At 39.4% G+C, this 16,949-nt stretch overlaps 1 protein-coding gene across 1 annotated transcript in view; it reads left to right on the top strand.

Annotated features, from left to right (window-relative positions):
- The window catches only part of KIF1B (kinesin family member 1B), a 189,576-nt gene that overhangs the window by 91,891 nt on the left and 80,736 nt on the right, over positions 1-16,949 (top strand). The window contains exons 23-27 of the mRNA XM_052653410.1: positions 6,044-6,137; positions 7,074-7,222; positions 9,092-9,270; positions 10,055-10,192; positions 11,357-11,605. Coding sequence (XP_052509370.1) covers positions 6,044-6,137; positions 7,074-7,222; positions 9,092-9,270; positions 10,055-10,192; positions 11,357-11,605 — 809 coding nt within the window. The remainder of the gene's footprint in view (positions 1-6,043; positions 6,138-7,073; positions 7,223-9,091; positions 9,271-10,054; positions 10,193-11,356; positions 11,606-16,949) is intronic.

Genomic DNA, 16,949 nt, shown 5'->3' with positions numbered 1-16,949 from the left:
TACAGTGAACCTTTGAAAGACACATGTTTGACCTGCATGGGTCCACTTAGATGTGGGGTTTTTTTCAGCGAATACGTACCACAGATCCACATTTGGTTGAATCTGCAGGTGTGGGACCTTGGAAACCAAAAGCCGACTGTAAAATTATGTGCAAGTTTTCTACTGCGTGGAGGGTCAGTGCCCCATCCTATATTGTTCAAGGGTCAACAGTACTTGGACGAAATACATATAATACATTTTACATGTATTAACTCATTGAATCCTCCTAGCACCCCTCCTCTGTGAAGTATAGGTGTTGTTAATCCCATTTTACATATTTTCCCATCCTCGCACAGTTGCTCAGTGGAATCCAGGTCCAGTCTCAGGCAGGCAGTCTGTCTGCAGACCCCTGCTCTGCCTCCCTCTCGGCTGACTCTCAGAGATACTCTCTCCAGCCTGGGCCTTCCCCAGTCTCTGGTCACGAACACACAACTGTGACCTGACATCCAGAGAGTTAACTGGCATCTCACGTCTGAACTATCTAAACCAGAGCAGCTAGCTCAGACCAGAATTCAAGCGTGATCCTCAGTTTCCCTTTCTCTCTCACACCCCATGGTCACATCTTCATCTGCAGGGCACACTTCTTCTGCCTCTAAAACATATGCCAGCTCCATTTGCTTTTTGTCACCTGCTGAGACCCTGGACCAGGCCACTGTCATCTCCCTTGAAACGGCAGGGACAGCTTCATGGCTCCTGGCCTTGTTCCAAGTCCACAGGCCATTCTCCATGGACATTGGTATTTTTACTACATGTGCTAGATTTCCTGGCTCTAGGCTACCAGTGACACCCTTAGAATAAAATCCACAGTCCTTTCCGTGGCCTGTAAACCTGTCCACAACCCAGTCCCTATCTGAAAGTTGTCAACTGCTTCTCCAACTCTTCTCATTCCTCCAGTCCACCCGCACCGGTTTTCTTGCTTTTCCTTAAATACTCCAAGCTCCACATCAGGGCCTTTGTGCTTGCTGTCAGCTAAATTTGACTGGAATAAGAAACCTCCACCAAAGATCTCAGAGTGCTTGCTTAGATCTCTGATTAAATGTTATCTCTGCAGAGAGACCTTCCCTGAGCAGCTAATCTTAGCTTTCCTCCACCTATCACGTCTCTCTATTGGCCTCTGATAACTCCCTTTCTTCATAGCATTTCTCTCTCCTGAAATCATAGTCTGTACTGTGTCTGTTTACTGTTTATTATATCTCCGTCACCAGTGGAACTTTTGTCTTACTGACCACTCACTATATCCCTAGCATCTGGCACATAATAGGAGTGAAGATGGTATTCATTTGTCAAATGAATGGATGGATAGTGGTTTTTCTTTGAAAAAGATAGCATGCTCTGAGTCCAATTGCTTGGGTTCAGGTTCTTTTTCTACCACTTGCTAATTTTGATCTTTGGAGAGTTACTTAATTTCTTTAAGGTTTTTCTTCTTTTTTAACACAAGAATAACAATAGAAACATTTTCATAGCATTATTGGGATGCTTGGAACAATCCATGTTAAACATTTAGAACAGTTCCTAGCACAAAGTAAGCTTGAAAACAAAGATAGTCGGGTGGGAGAGAACATTCTAGAAGAAGAAACAGTCAGTGCAGTGCCTTTATAAATATGGAGCATATATTCAGTTAGTTGGAACTTTTTATAAACAGAGAAGACTATTGGTAAATATATTATTTTTTAGCATGTTTTCTGTAATGATTCTAATTTTCTCCATGAAGTGGACAGAACAGTAGTATCTGAATCTCTTTATCCATTTATTGCAGGAAAATCCAGGGCTTAGTATTTTTCTGGTTAACAATCAAAATATCCTTGTTGGAAGCTCATATGCAGCCTGGTTTGGGGAAGAGGAGGTCAGTTCAAGAATTGGTATTGACATTTGGGGGCTTTCTTGATAGCTCAGCTGATAAAGAATCCACCTGCAATGCGGGAGCCCTGGGTTCAATCCCTGGGTTGGAAAGATCCCCTGGAGAAGGGAAAGGCTACCCACTCCAGTATTCTGGCCTGGAGAATTCCATGGACTGAATAGTTCTTGGGGTTGCAAAGAGTCGGACATGACTGAGTAACTTTCACTTTCACTTCACTTTCATTGACATTTGGACTACCAACTGCTTATAGAAATTTTTCCTGGTCAAAGTGCAGTTAAAGTTTTAGGTCTATATTATTGATGGAGAAGGAAATGGCATCCCACTCCAGTGTTCTTGCCTAGAGAATCCCAGGGATGGGGGAGCCTGGTGGGCTGCAGTCTGTGGGGTCGCACAGAGTCGGACACGACTGAAGCGACTTAGCAGCAGCAGCATTATTGAACATCTTTTTATGTCAGCTTTGCTGCCACTAAAGCACAACCACAGCTTTTAGGAAAAGTCACTCTTTTACTGTAAGAATCTAAGGATTTTGTCTTCATTTGGTAGTTTGACCAGCTTGTAAACTCATTCTCTTTTCCTTTTTTTTAAATTGAAGTATAATTGCTTTCCCATGTTGCGTTAGTTTCTGCTATACAACAGAGACTCGGTTGTATGCATGTACATATCCCCTCCCTCTTGAACATCCCTCCGCCTCTCCCGCCCCACCCCTCTAGGTCATTACCGAGCACCGAGCTGAGCTCCCTGTGCTGTACAGCAGCTTCCCACCAGCCGTCTATCTTACTCATGGTGTAATCCTGTTCTTGAGGAAATCCTCAAAAATAAACCAGTCACAAAAAGTCACAAGCATACATGATTCCACTTATCTGAGATAGCTAGAGTAGCCAAAATCATAGAGACAAAAGGTAGAATGGTGGTTGAGGGCTGCAGGGGTGGGAGTTAGTATTTCATGGACAAAAAGTTTCAGTTTTACAAGATGAAGAATTCTGGAGCATGGACAGTGGTGATGGTTATACAACATTGTTAGCGTATTTCATGTGTTAAAATGGCAAATTTTATGTCGTGTGTATATTGCTATAATTAAAAAATTGGGGCAAAAATGAAAAACAAAAAAATTCTCAAGCTAAAATATTAACATTTTTTTCCATCTGATGCTCTTTAGGTAAATCAACAGTCTCTTTTTGCTGAGAGAATCTTATGTCATACATAGGTTTTTTTAAAAAAAAAGCTCAACTTCTTATTTTGAAAAAAAAAAAAAAAAAGAGTACAGTGAACCGTTGTATACCCATATGTATATACTGTTTCTGAATCATTTGAGAATAAGTTACAGATACCATGTTAGTTTACTCCTGCTGCTGCTGCTGCTGCTAAGTCGCTTCAGTCGTGTCTGACTCTGTGCGACCCCATAGACTGCAGCCCACCAGGCTCCCTCATCCCTGGGATTCTCTAGGCCAGAATACTGGAGTGGGTTGCCATTTCCTTCTCCCATAGTTTACTCCTGCATACACATAAATATCCTAAAACCAAGGATATTCTCTTAATACCATTATCCCATCCAAGTATTTAATACTGATTCAAAATCATGTAATATACAGGTAATTTTCAAATTTCTATAATTGTCTAAATATAAATGTTAAAAGTGTGTACTTTTTTTAATCCAAGATCCAATCAAGGTTTATTAATTGCATTTGGTTCTGGTGTTTCTTTTATCTTTCATTACATAGGTATTTTTGAAGAGTCTAGGTCACTTTCTAATTTGATTATTTCTTCAAGATTTGATTTAGGTTAAACATTGTTAAGAACGCTATAAATGTTGTATTCTGTGCTTCCATCTGCTTCACATCAGTAGATGTAAAATGTTAATTTGTCCTGTTTTCAGTAATGTTTAATAAATTTAGTTAATGTGTTTTTTCCTAGCGCTTTCTCATTAATAGGCTCTTGTGATTGTGTGAATATTCTGTTTTCCATTCTGTCAGTTGTGGTAGCTTGTATTAATGATCCTTGGATGATTCAGTTACTACATCTGGGGTTACACTGTAGTAGTGATTTTCTGTCATTCCCTCTTCATTTATTAACTGGCTTTTTGTTTTGTTTTTTGGTAAGGAAGAGGTTTCCCTTTTTTCTCTCCATCTTTCAGTATCACTGTGGTCTCATGGATTCTTTTTATACTCAACGTGGTATATATTCTTTTCCTGTTATTATCATTTATTGACCAGTGGGAGTCTTCGTCCTTTTGAAATGGTCCTGTTGGTCTTTGAGTACTCTGTGCTTTCTGGCACAAGATATTCTGGGGTTACCTTGTATTTTCCTTGCTCCAAATCCGAAATCAGTCATTTTCCTAAGGAGCCCTGGTTTCTGTTACTGGAGAATGGTATTTAGAAACCAAGATGGAGGGCTGGATGTATGTAGAAAAGAAACTTTCAAAAAACGCTGCTTGTCATTTTGATAGTATGTTGCCATTTAACAGGACTTTCACATACATTTTTAAATGGTTTGTCCTTTCATCCTTCCTGCAGTCCTACCTTAAATTTAGGCAGGTGGAATAATAAAATCTTCATTTTAAAAAAAGGCCAAAAAGAGGTGTTAAAAGGATTAACTTTCCCAGAATTACAAGACTAGTAAGATCAGGTTCCAGGAGCAAAACCGATGTCTTTATACCTGGTACTTTATATTTTTCTTTTTCTCTTTTCCCCACAGTACATGATATCCTAAAAAGCATGTTTCAGTTCAGTTCAGTTCAGTCGTGTCCGACTCTTTGCGACCCCATGAATCGCAGCACGCCAGGCCTCCCTGTCCATCACCAACTCCCGGAGATGTCTTTAAAGAGCTATTTCGCTGACTCTTGGTCACTGCCAGCTCCACTAAAGAGAGAAAGCTTCCTTTGTGAGACCAAACGATAAATGACTAGAGCCTGGAGAATATTTGCATCCTTCTTAGCATCACCATTGGGAGCCCCTTTTGTGATGAAGTTTGCTAACTGGGCTTTCAGTGATCCTCTTTATGCATGGAATATTTGATTTGTGACTTGGAAAGCTTTGTTTGAAAACAGTACGTGGTCGTACCTAAACCTTCTATCTCTTTACAGCCTGTAATCATGCCACTCCTAGAGAAGCAGGAAGCCTAATAGTTTATTTTTTAAATGCTGTGCTTAACCCTGTGATTTGGTATTTTACTGTGTGAAGGTCTTTTTCTTAACTTGTTTTGTTGTCAAAAAACACAAGCTTTTTTTTTTCATGAACACGCCAAGGAACTGTTTTAGACATTTTTTTCCCTCTTCTCTCCCCACTATGCCATTTTAATACCTCAGATATACAAGGTATCAGTTTACATACTGTGTGTATATTTGTGTTTTATACATTAAAAAGTTTTTTTTAGTCCCCCAAGAACCATTTTATTTTTCACTAATAGTAGCAATATCACACTTATTGAGAGTGCATGGAAACAAGGAAGAAAGGAAGGATGAATATGATTTGTAATATAATAGTACATTTTAGATTATAACAGTATATTTTGATATAAAATTTCTTTATTGAATAAATAATTGCAGCATGTCGATTATTTCAATCCTAATAACACTGTTCTTTTAACACTGAGGTTCCCTGAAAGCTAAACTTATCCTACATCTGCAAAGATAGTAATATTTCATCCATAGAGAGTTTCAGAGTCTACAATCTGAATTTTTTCTCCCATCCAAACATATAATTGGAACTCTTAGCAATATTAGTGAACTTAATCTTTTCCAGTATTGTATTTCTTTGGTATTCTTGGATGTGTTAAGATACTATTTAAATGCATTTTAACCTTTAAGGGACACATGCATTTTTTTTTCCTTGAAAATTCCCCCTTTGCTCTACTGTAATCCCAAATAAAGAACTCTTGAGTCTAAGGAGTAGAAAGAGAGACTACAGTTAAATTCCCTAGAATACAAGATCTTTTAAAGCATTTACCCAGTGCAGACTATTTTGGGTGCTTTATGGCTTTGTTCAGAAGCATTTCTCGGTATGTCTGTCTTTTTATTGTTGCTTCTTGCCGCTGTCTTCTTGTTTCTTTGTCTTTTGCTGTCTCTCCCTTGCCCAATCTTCCTTGCATTTCTTTTTCTTTCCCTCCTATTTCCTCTCTCTCCTACATGTTATCTTCTTTGTTTTTGTTCAGGACTATGAGAGTAAATTGCAGGCCTTGCAGAAGCAGGTGGAGACGCGATCCCTGGCTGCAGAAACAACTGAAGAGGAAGAGGAGGAGGAAGAAGGTGAAATCTAGAGACTGAAACTTTGCTCTGTAGATGTTCTGAATCTGTGTTGTCAAATTCCTGAGCCAGTTTAAAGATGATTTAAAAGATGCTCAAGGCTAAGCGTCCAGGCTGTACTCTATGAGGTGGGGGTGGGACTAATAGTCTCTTAGAACCCAAGGTTTCTGAGCATAGTCTCTGTAGAAATCTCTTGGGCAGTTTATATAAACTGTCTCATATGACCATACATATGAAATTTATATATTTGTGACAAGCAGATATAGAGCTTAATCTTTGTTAAGATGCTCTGTTTTACAGATTCCCCTGGTGGTCTAGTGGTTAAAATTCCACATTTCCAATGTAGGGGGTGAGGGTTTGATCCCTGTTTAGGGAACTAAGATCCCACATGCTGAGTAGTGTGGCCAAAAAGAACAAAACAGGATGCTCTGTTTTATTTGCTGGTTTATGTCAGGGATTTCCCCGTGAGGACTTTGGAATATAGAAGCGTGTATTAAATCTCTTTCTGGCAGATTGCTCATCACATTGTTTTGTCATACCTACCTGTCTTAAGTTTTCTAGAATTTCTTAGTTGAAATTAAAATGCAGTGTGAACATTCATCATTTTTTATTTTTTCACCCAACCTCTTCAGTAATCTCAAGGCTTCATAATAACTTTAACGAAACTCTTTAATTTGTACATTGAATTCTTTATTTTTAAATATCTATGTGAAATATGACCTTCTTTTTCCTCTACTAGAAAGGAAAATAGATCTGTTTCAAGTTGTACAACAGACTAAGGGTTTTTCTTTATGATAAACCACACAGAGCTGTATCTAAAAGAAAAGAAAGAAAAACTGGAAAGTAACTTGATTTTTTTAAAAAGCTGAGGTATAGGAGGGATGTAATTTCTACATAGTTATGAGTCCACCATTAAATACACCTGGTTTGCTCTTTCAGTTCCGTGGACACAACATGAATTTGAGCTGGCCCAGTGGGCCTTCCGGAAGTGGAAGTCTCACCAATTCACCTCATTAAGGGACTTACTCTGGGGCAATGCTGTTTACCTAAAGGAGGCCAATGCCATCAGTGTGGAACTAAAGAAGAAGGTAATGGAGGTTGTGGGAACAGGGACCATCCTGAGGCAGAGCTGAGCCTGATGGGCTTCATGGTCCTCGTTTTAAGGCCACCTTTCCCTTTGGTGAACTCAGCAGCTTTTTGCTGTGAAACAGGTTTATATATGCCTTCATTTAACATATGTGCCTGGAATGAAGTAGGTACTAGTTGTTGTTCAGTTGCTAAGTCATGTCTGAGTCTTTGGGACCCCCATAGACTGCAGCACACCAAGCTTTCCTGTCCTTCACTATCTCCCAGAGTTTGTTCAAATGCCCATTGAGTTGGTGATACTATCTAACCATCTCATCCTCTGCTACCCTCCCCTCCTCCTGCCTTCAGTTTTTCCCAGCATCAGAGTCTTTTCCAATAAGTCTGCCCTTCACGTCAGGTGGCCAAACTATTGGAGCTTCAGCTTTAGCATCAGTCCTTTCAATGACTATTCAGGACTGATTTCCTTTAGGATTGATTGGAGATCTCCTTGTAGTCCAAGAGACTCTCAAGAGTCTTCTCCAGCACCACAATTCGAAAGCATCAGTTCTTCAGCATTCAGCCTTCTTTATGGTCCAACTCTCACATCCAAAATGACTGCTGGGAAAACCATAGCTTTGACTATACGGACATTTGTTGGCAAAGTGATGTCTTTAAGTATTTGTTAAATGAAATTTTTAAAATAACATGTTTTCTAGCCTGTTTTATATATGAGGAGACTGTATTCCTGATGAGAGTTAAAGAAGCATATCAGTAGAAAAATATTACTCTTGGGTTCTGAAAATCTCAGTTTTCCTTTAGTTCTCTTCCATTAAGTTGGCACCTTTAAGTCCTCTGTGCCTTCTCCTCTACTAGGCTCTGAGAGGCAGTTTTGTGTAATGGACAAGCACGTGCATTCTGCAGCCAGACAGCCAGGTTCCTACCCCAACTCTCCCAGTTGTTTAACTCTAGTAACCTGGGCCTCTAGTCCCTCATCTGCAGAAGGAGTTTGGCAACTAGGCCTGCCACCCAGGGTTTTTGTGATTTCCTGAGGGGTGAGAGAATGAATATACATACAGTGCCAAAATAGTGTCTACGCATGGTAATTGTGATGCCAGAAACATCACACCACAGCATAGATTCATTGTTCTGTGTGTCCCTCTGTTTGACAGTCTCCTGACTGCTAAGATTACGGGGAATAGGATGAGGGGCCAGTATTGAGAAGTAGGTAAGATCTCACACTGCCTGACTTTGGGGAAAAATCATTCTGTTTTTCTAGGGCTGTATTTTTAGTTTCATGAAATAGGAATAAGATCTCTTATTCTTTTGTAACTCCATCTCATTTTGTGCTTATATATTAACTATTTTTCTCTTTAAATAGATTAAATGATGGCAGGGGCTAGGTCTTTTTTTCTCATAGCTGTACCTAGCATTTCATTAATGGTTGGTTAAAAAAAAAAAAATAGAGAGTTACCAAGAAATAAATGACATGATGAATGCAAAGCACTTTTGTGTAGTAAACACTTTTAAGAGTAACAGTTATAATCCTCTGAATTTAACAGAAAACCTTAGCACATGTCTACCTGCTCTCATTTGGAGATGCATTCCTGGGTCCACCTTCTGTTCTCTATGGAAGTCTTTGTTCAGTTAACCAAGATATATTTGTTGAGATTTTAGATTGTGCAAAAACACTGTGCCAGGCCAGGAAAACAAAGACTGTAAATAGCTAAATGATTAATATATAAGTAGCCACGTTTCTCACTTAATCAAAAGCTGTTGACCACATGCTGCTGTTTGACGTCTTTCCCATTGGGCCTGATTATGTTGCCTTGTTTCTGAACATCACTTGGAAAAACAAAAAGCCTGTTTGTCCATGGTTTCTTCTGTCCATTTAGGTGCAGTTTCAGTTTGTTCTGCTCACGGACACGTTGTACTCCCCTCTGCCTCCTGAACTGCTTCCCACTGAGACTGAAAAAACTCAGGAAGACAGACCTTTCCCTCGTACAGTGGTAGCTGTAGAAGTTCAGGATCTGAAAAATGGAGCAACACATTATTGGTCTTTGGAGAAACTTAAGTATGAAAACATTACATATAAAGCCAATTGTTTTATTTAGAAAATAATAATGAATTGCTCACGTGGGCTCTTCTCTCTGTGATGTTGCCATTGCTTCCTTTTTGTGCATCTAAGTGCTGTTGCTGATGTTGGTAATAGCACTGTCCATTCGTTTTCTTCTAAGTGAACAAATCGTGTTCTGTGAATATCTTTGTCATTTGTAGAGGTGATTTACATTTACCCTCCATAATGTTCCTTTGGCAGCGTGTATACTAAATTTGAGATGACAAAGGAAAGATTACATGGCGCTTGTGCAAAGATGGCACACAAATTTGGCAGGGAGGGGGGTGGAATTAAAATTAATTAACCCTCGATAGACCCTCTTATAGTTTAACTTTTAATTTTATAATATCTGTTTTTGTCTTAGATCTAGTAATTATTCATCTTTTCTGTCCTGGATCTCATGATGATGATGAAATGGCATAGCTTCCTTTGCCTTTAGTATAATGAGGTATTTTGTGCTGTTTCAGTATGTTTGAGATACCATATGCCATTGAACTACATTTATCCTGGGACTCAGTAGAGATTAGATGGCCATTCTTAACTTTCTTGATGGCTTCTCTCTAGATTCTGACACTTTGGATACTGAGTGTTAGAGTTTCTGTGCTTTTTGCCTTCATTCTTTTTTAATATCATTAAATGGTGGGAGCAGCTTTATAAAACCTTGCATGGAAGATCCTTCCACTGTGAAATTTTGATGTGACCTTGTGATACTAACCCAGTGCACTTTACGTTTACTGTCCAGGCAGAGGCTGGATTTGATGAGAGAGATGTATGACAGAGCAGGGGAGATGGCCTCCAGCACCCAAGATGAAAGTGAGACCACCATGACTGGCAGCGATCCATTTTATGATCGGTTCCATTGGTTCAAACTTGTGGGAAGGTATGTGATGATTTTATTCTTTTCAGGTAATGGTTTTAATTGTTTAAAGCCTCAAAGGTATTACATAAAGTTAAAGAAAAAAAGTACAAAAAAGCCCCCATTTATAATCTTATTCACTCACACATAGCCACTGTACCATTTGGTATATTTTCCTTCCCTTTTATCCACCTGGCAGGTTTAAGTCTCAGACTTTGAAACAAAGTAGCTGACAGTTTTCCCTGCCTCTCAACTCATTCACAAAATGTCTTACTCTTGACCAAGATAGAATTAAAAGAAAAAGAAAACCTGTGTCTGTATCCAGCATGGTTCAGAATCACAGTATGACATGCAGTTTATCAGACTACAACTTCTCCATGACCTGCTACGTCCTCACTTTAATTTTTAAAACAGTGCATCTCAGTTTAGTCTTTACCAAGAGTGAATAGTTGCACACCTGAGTAGCCCACTTGCACCTCTTTTATGTATACCTTAGTCAGCATTGAATGTGAGTCCATGTTTAGTCAAGTTCTTAGAGATTTGGAATTTTAAAAGCAGAGAAATGTAAGTTTTCACCTTAATGATTTCAGAATTTGAATTATTTTCTGATTGAGAAAACTTTCTGACAGTTTTAAAGGACCTGGGTTCAAAGGTGAAGCTGAAGTTGTAGTATTTTGTAGAAATGAAATTAGTCTTTTTCACTCTGCTCTGATAGTAGAGTGTGTTTTTATTTAAAGAGATGAATTGGCCAGACACATCTTACCCAAGCAAGGTATATACCTACTTTGCCATATATCATTCATCCATTTTGTTTGCTGCTCCACAGTGACATGGAGATTGGAATAGAGATTTAAACTTTATTATTTCACTTGATATTGAGTGGCTCCTTTGAGGCCTGGCTGCTAATCTTTTGTGTGAATGGGGGAACATAAATGTTTTACAGCACGTTATTTACCTGGCATATTCTACTCATGTATTTCCTTTGCTTTTCTTATTCTAAGGATCAGTCCTTGTTCCCTTTCACCTGAACCAGATGATTTATGCTTATTTTGTCCTTTTGCTTTTCCACTTGCTTATTTTGTTTTGGTTCCTCAGTGGGTTCTGTCCTGTTGGCACCTGTAGCTTCCTGTTTAACCGACTGTTCCTCTCTCCTTGGCTGTGTCCATCGGCGTGTCCCCTGGTGTCTAGCTCCCCCATTTTCCACGGCTGTGTGAATGAGCGCCTTGCTGACCGCACACCCTCCCCCACTTTTTCCACGGCCGATTCCGACATCACTGAGCTGGCTGACGAGCAGCAAGAGGAGATGGAGGACTTTGATGAGGAGGCGTTCGTGGATGACACCGGCTCTGACGCAGGGACGGAGGAGGGCTCAGATCTCTTCAGTGACGGGCACGACCCGTTTTACGACCGGTCCCCATGGTTCATTTTAGTGGGAAGGTTGGTGAGGTTAAAGTGAGAAAGGCGAAAAGGGACCAGCTCTTGCTCTAAAGAGGCTCCTTATGCAATTTTGGACAATTTTGCTTTAATCTAGTTCAATTCATGATGCGGGTGAGAGAGCCCTCAGGCAGCGTCTGGGAGCTACTTGGCCTCCTCAGTGCAACATACGTGGCAGTGTGTGAATACTTTACATGGAGAATCCCTTGTCTTACATGCCTAGTAATTTTGTTCTGAAGGAGGAGACCCCAGAGGAGAAAGTAATTAAAGCCAAGAGTCACACTGTTGTGGAGTTGGAAAATGTTATTGTGGTCTGATATTTCCTCTTGTAGGAATATGAGTGAGGAAGCCTAAGGGAGCAATATGAGAGGGAGAGCAGAGCAAGTCCAATGTTAGGAGAAAGGGATTCTTGGCATCAGCAGAAATCACAGGGACAAACGCAGAGTCAGGGGTAGCATTAGGTTTATTTCTTGCATAGTCTGTGAGCCCAGAAGAAAATCAGGAACATGAAATTCCCTCTTCGTCTAACTCAGATGGATACCTTTCTTTTGCGGTTTCATGGATCTTCGGCTTCTGCTAAGATTTTACCTGTAGGCATTGTAATGATGAATCTCATAAAATTATCTGTTGAAACCGTCAACAATAGATATTTGTTCAGTGCTCCATGACACTGCTTTGTGTTGAGTTTAGCTGCCAAACTGAGGCATTGTCTCTGGCCCCATCTGTCAGTGATGCAGAGCTCTCATGCACATGTTCCTCATACTGGGGTCTTTGTCTACATCCTTCCAGTCTTCATGCTGAAGTAATTTTAATTACAAATTCAACAGTGCAGCACTCACTGGATTAAAAAAAGTACTATGTTTCGAGGTATTAAATTTAATTTCAGTGGTACTTTAAAACCATATTTTGTTGAACCCTTTAAAAATAAAGGGAAATTACTTCAGTGTTAATGGGTTAACACAAGTTATCTAAAAATAAACCTAAAGTGCAGCAAGTCTCCTGACCCACTAGGTGTGTAAGGTTCTAAAGCTTACCTCATAGTATGGTGTTGGTTGGTTACCTGGTGAGAATTAAATGTAGAAGATAATCAGTTTTATGGAAAGGGAGAAAAGAAATGCTTTTTTGATAGAAATGAAGACCTCAGTTATAACCATGGGTTGGAATATTAGACAGCCTCAGGGTTTTATAATGGCTAAGGGGCATTTATTCAGGTTTTCCATGAATAAATGTAAAGGGATTATACAGCCATAATATTGCCTGGTGTATGCCGGGAACAGATGTTCGGGATTTCAGAGGAGCTGAATTATATTAAAACTGAGGAAGGCAGTTCTGTGCATGAATCAAGGGGCCATAATGCATTCCTGGTTTTACGGCCGTTCCTACCCTCTTTTCTAAGAGGGTCGGAAGTTGGAACCAAGTTTTTATTGGTAAACTGCTCAGTCCTGGTGCTGGTTGTGCAGCTTCTCACCTTCTCACGGTGCTCACTTTTGTCCTGCATCATCACAAATGAAGAATAGGTGGCTTCACACTATGTGGCATGTTGGGAAAAACCCTGACCTAACAGGGCTGACAACTTAAACTGAGGCCTGTTGGGTTCTCAGGTGCAAAATAGAGAGTTAGGTAAGAAAAAAAAAAGAAAGAGCCTTATAGATCTTTTTATTCTTTCCTATTCTTTCATGCATACTAGAAGAGTGAATATTCTGGTTAAGAGTTCTGCTTGGAAGCATTTGTATTTTGAGCCAGTTGTATGGAAAACTTAAGTCAAAATCCCACTTAATGGGGAAATTCTCTGCCTTGAGATGTATGTATTTTCTCTCCTTTTAATCATATCAGATTGAAGTGTAGGTATAAGGCAGTCACCTCTACTTCAATTTTCAAATAAATTATTTGTGGAACTATGGCTTAGGAATTGACTTTTCCATTTCTTTGGGTTCCCCGGTTCTGAAACTCACTTGACTTTGCAAGGAAAGCAGTAGGGAGGAGGTGAAATCGTAGTGGTCAGCAGAGTGAAGCCTGGCTCTTTATTTTCACCCTTGACGGCATTTCTTACCTACAGACAATTCATAGCAATACAGCGTCACCTAGTTAGGTACTGGTCACTCTCTGTGTAAGAGGAGTAACTTCTTTGCTGTTTTTGTGATTCATGGGATTAGATTTCCCCTATTGACATATAATTACAAATACAATTCACATAAAATTTCTAGTTTTTTAAAAAATTCCATTTGCAGGTTTTGATTCATGGCCTTGGCTGCCTCTGGTGAATTTTTATATGAAAATTAAAAGAGCTTGTCCCTTTAGCTGTTCTCTTATGGCATGCTGGGATGTTATGAATCATCCATCATCACTTGGGATGAAATGTGAAGTATTTAAGCTAGTCTTCTGGTTAAAGGTCTCCTGTGTTATTCTGTGACCTAAGTACCTAAACTGACATTCTTTCTGTAACTAGGATTGTAATTGCACTGGTCTTCATTATCTTTGTGTTGACAGAATTTGTTTCCCTTTTTATGTAACCTCACAGAACTTTATGCTAATATATCCTTTACATCTTCCCCTCTCTCATCCCTCTTCTCTTTCAGTCTGCTAGATCAGGGTACAAGGATTCTCAAGAATGAATAATAACTATAAAAATACCAGTTTTAAAAGCTTTGTAAGAGAGCTTTTATAAAGTCCAGAGCATTGATTTTGGGTTGGAGAGCCTGTGTTCTCACAGGACAAAAAGCTGTCTAGAGACTGTGGGGTTGTGTAGACACAGGGCCGATGCCCATACCACTGCCTTCGAATTCTAGAGTTCTCTCTCTGAAAAGGGAAATCCACAAGGATACTTTCTATTCTTACGCATTTGAAGTAGCCATTGCCATAGATAGAAAGGGGATTCTCATCTTTACTGTGTGCTCAGATAGTACTTATTTCTTGGGACTTCCCTGGTGGTCTAGCAGTTAAGACTGAGCTTCCACTGCAGGGAGCCCAGGTTTGTTCCCTGGTCGGGAACTTAGGATCACGCATGCTATGTGGCACAACCAAAAAGTTAAAAAAATAATTTTAAAAAAAGGGTTCTTGTTTTTGAATAGCTACTTTTAAATATGAAAACAGCTGTATAAATTAAGTATGGTTAAGAATCTAAACGTGTCCTATATAGTTAATACCTATTATGAGTATGACTTTGGAAAATCAACCCAATATAAAGTTGAATGGTTTTGCTTCTTACCTCTGGTTAACCTGTTTTTCCGGAAAAATCTTCCACTTCTACTTAAAGATAAACAGCAAATCATTTTCCCATTCACTTATGTCCATAGATATTCAGTCATTCAACAGCTATTTTTTGAGTGCATTTATTCAGTAAATCTAGCCAGGCCCTCTGCAGACAATGGCAAGTAAATCCAGACATGGTTCCTGCCCTCACGGGTTTTCCGTGTGGTGAGTGAGATGGACAGATGATTGCATAAGTAAATGGAAATCATAGCAGTGATGGAGTTGTGTGTTACTGAGATCATAAAACATTGGAGAGACCTGTCCTAAGAGAGTGGTATTTGAAATAAGACCTGAAGATGTGAAATCAAAGGTTTGAAATGGGTAGTAGAGCTCAGAGAGGACAGCAGACAGGGATGGAGCATGCGCCATGGCTCTTTAATGGTCAAGGGATTGGAAGGGGGCAGTGGCTGGAATGCTGGCAGAAGATGAAGGTGGTCTGTATGTGTGCTGACTTTGGAAGTAAAATGATTCATTTAGTACCTTAAGCCAAATTCTTAGTCTTTAAACTCTGTCATAGTAGTTGATGTTTGAGAGTCTTGTTTGTAATCCTTTTCAGACTTTTCATTTAAAGATTTTTGCCCCATACAGCTTTTAGCCCTCTTTTTTAGCATTGCCCTCCCCCACCTTTGGAGCAGACTGAAAGGGAAGCAGATGTCGTTTCATCTGATTCCATGTTTACTTGCAATTGTGGTTTTTTTTTTTTTCTTTTTGGTTATACTTTCATTCATATTTCATTTATGCTCTTTTACTTTTATTAACATTTGTTTTCCTGTGGTGTTTTTGTCTGTTTTCAGAATTGTTTTCATTTCTTTGAGTTGAAATCCCAAGAATCTACTCCATCTTCCTTTGCTTTGTTTTAAAGTAGATTCAGAGCAGGAAAAGGTGCAGACATGCATACAAGCATACCTCGGAGATATTGCTGGTTGGTTTCCAGACTACCACAATGAAAGCAAATATTGCAGTAGCCAGTTGCATGCCTTTTTTGATTTACCAGTGCATGTAAAAGTTATGTTTACATTACATTTGGTCTATTAAGTGTGCAAAGCATTGTGTCTAAAAAAACAACATACATGTCTTAATTTGGACTTCCCAGGTGGCTTAGCAGTGTAGAACCCACCAGCCAGTGCAGGAGATGCAGGTTCAATCCCTGATCCAAGATTCCCTGGAAAAGGAAATGGTAACCCACTCCAGTGTTCTTGCCTGGGAAATCCTATGGACAGAGAAACCTGGTGGGCTACAGTCCATGGGCTTGCAAAAGAGTTGAACACAACTTACTGACTAAACAATGATGACCTTAATTTAAAAATACTTTATTGCTAAAAAAAAAAAAATGCTAGCCGTCATCTGAACCTTCAGTGAAATAGACTCTCTGCTGGTAGAGGCTGCTGTTTGATAGCATTTCACCCACTGTGTTGTTGTTACTGTGGAACTTTCCAAATTGGAATCAGTCCATTCAAACCCTGCCCCTGCTTTATCAAGTATATTTATGTAGTATTTTAAATACTTTGTCATCATATCAAAAATCTTCCCAGCAGCTTCACTGGAAATAGTTTCCATCTCAGGAAGCCACTTTCTTTGCTCCTCCATAAGAAGCAACCCTTCATCCCATAAAGTTTTATAAGACAGTAGTTTAGTCACGTCTTTAGACTCCTCTTCTAATTCCTGTTCTCTTGCTGTTTCTACCACATCTGCACTTAACTTCCTCCATCGAAGTCTTGAACCCCTCAAAGTCATCCACGGGGGTTGAAGTCAACTTCATCTAAACTCGTGTTAATATTGATACTTTGACTTCTTCCCATGAATCACAGATGTTCCTAATGGCATCTACAATGACGTATCCTTTTCAGATCCATCAAAGAAACCATTGTCTATGGCAGCTGTAACCTTATAAAATGTATTTCTTAAATAATAAGACTTGAAAATCAAAATGACTTCTTGACCCATGGGCTGCAGAGTGTGTGTTGTGTTAACAGGCATGAAAACCTTAATCTCCATCAGGGCTGACAATGCACCAGGTGCATTGTCAGTGAGTGGTAATATTTTGAAAGGACTCTTTCGCTCCTGCCCCTGAGCAATAGGTCTCAACAGTGAACTTAAA

The sequence above is a fragment of the Budorcas taxicolor genome, chromosome 16 (assembly GCF_023091745.1).
Source record: "Budorcas taxicolor isolate Tak-1 chromosome 16, Takin1.1, whole genome shotgun sequence".
Taxonomy (NCBI): domain Eukaryota; kingdom Metazoa; phylum Chordata; class Mammalia; order Artiodactyla; family Bovidae; genus Budorcas; species Budorcas taxicolor.
This window is presented reverse-complemented; position numbering and strand designations above follow the sequence as displayed.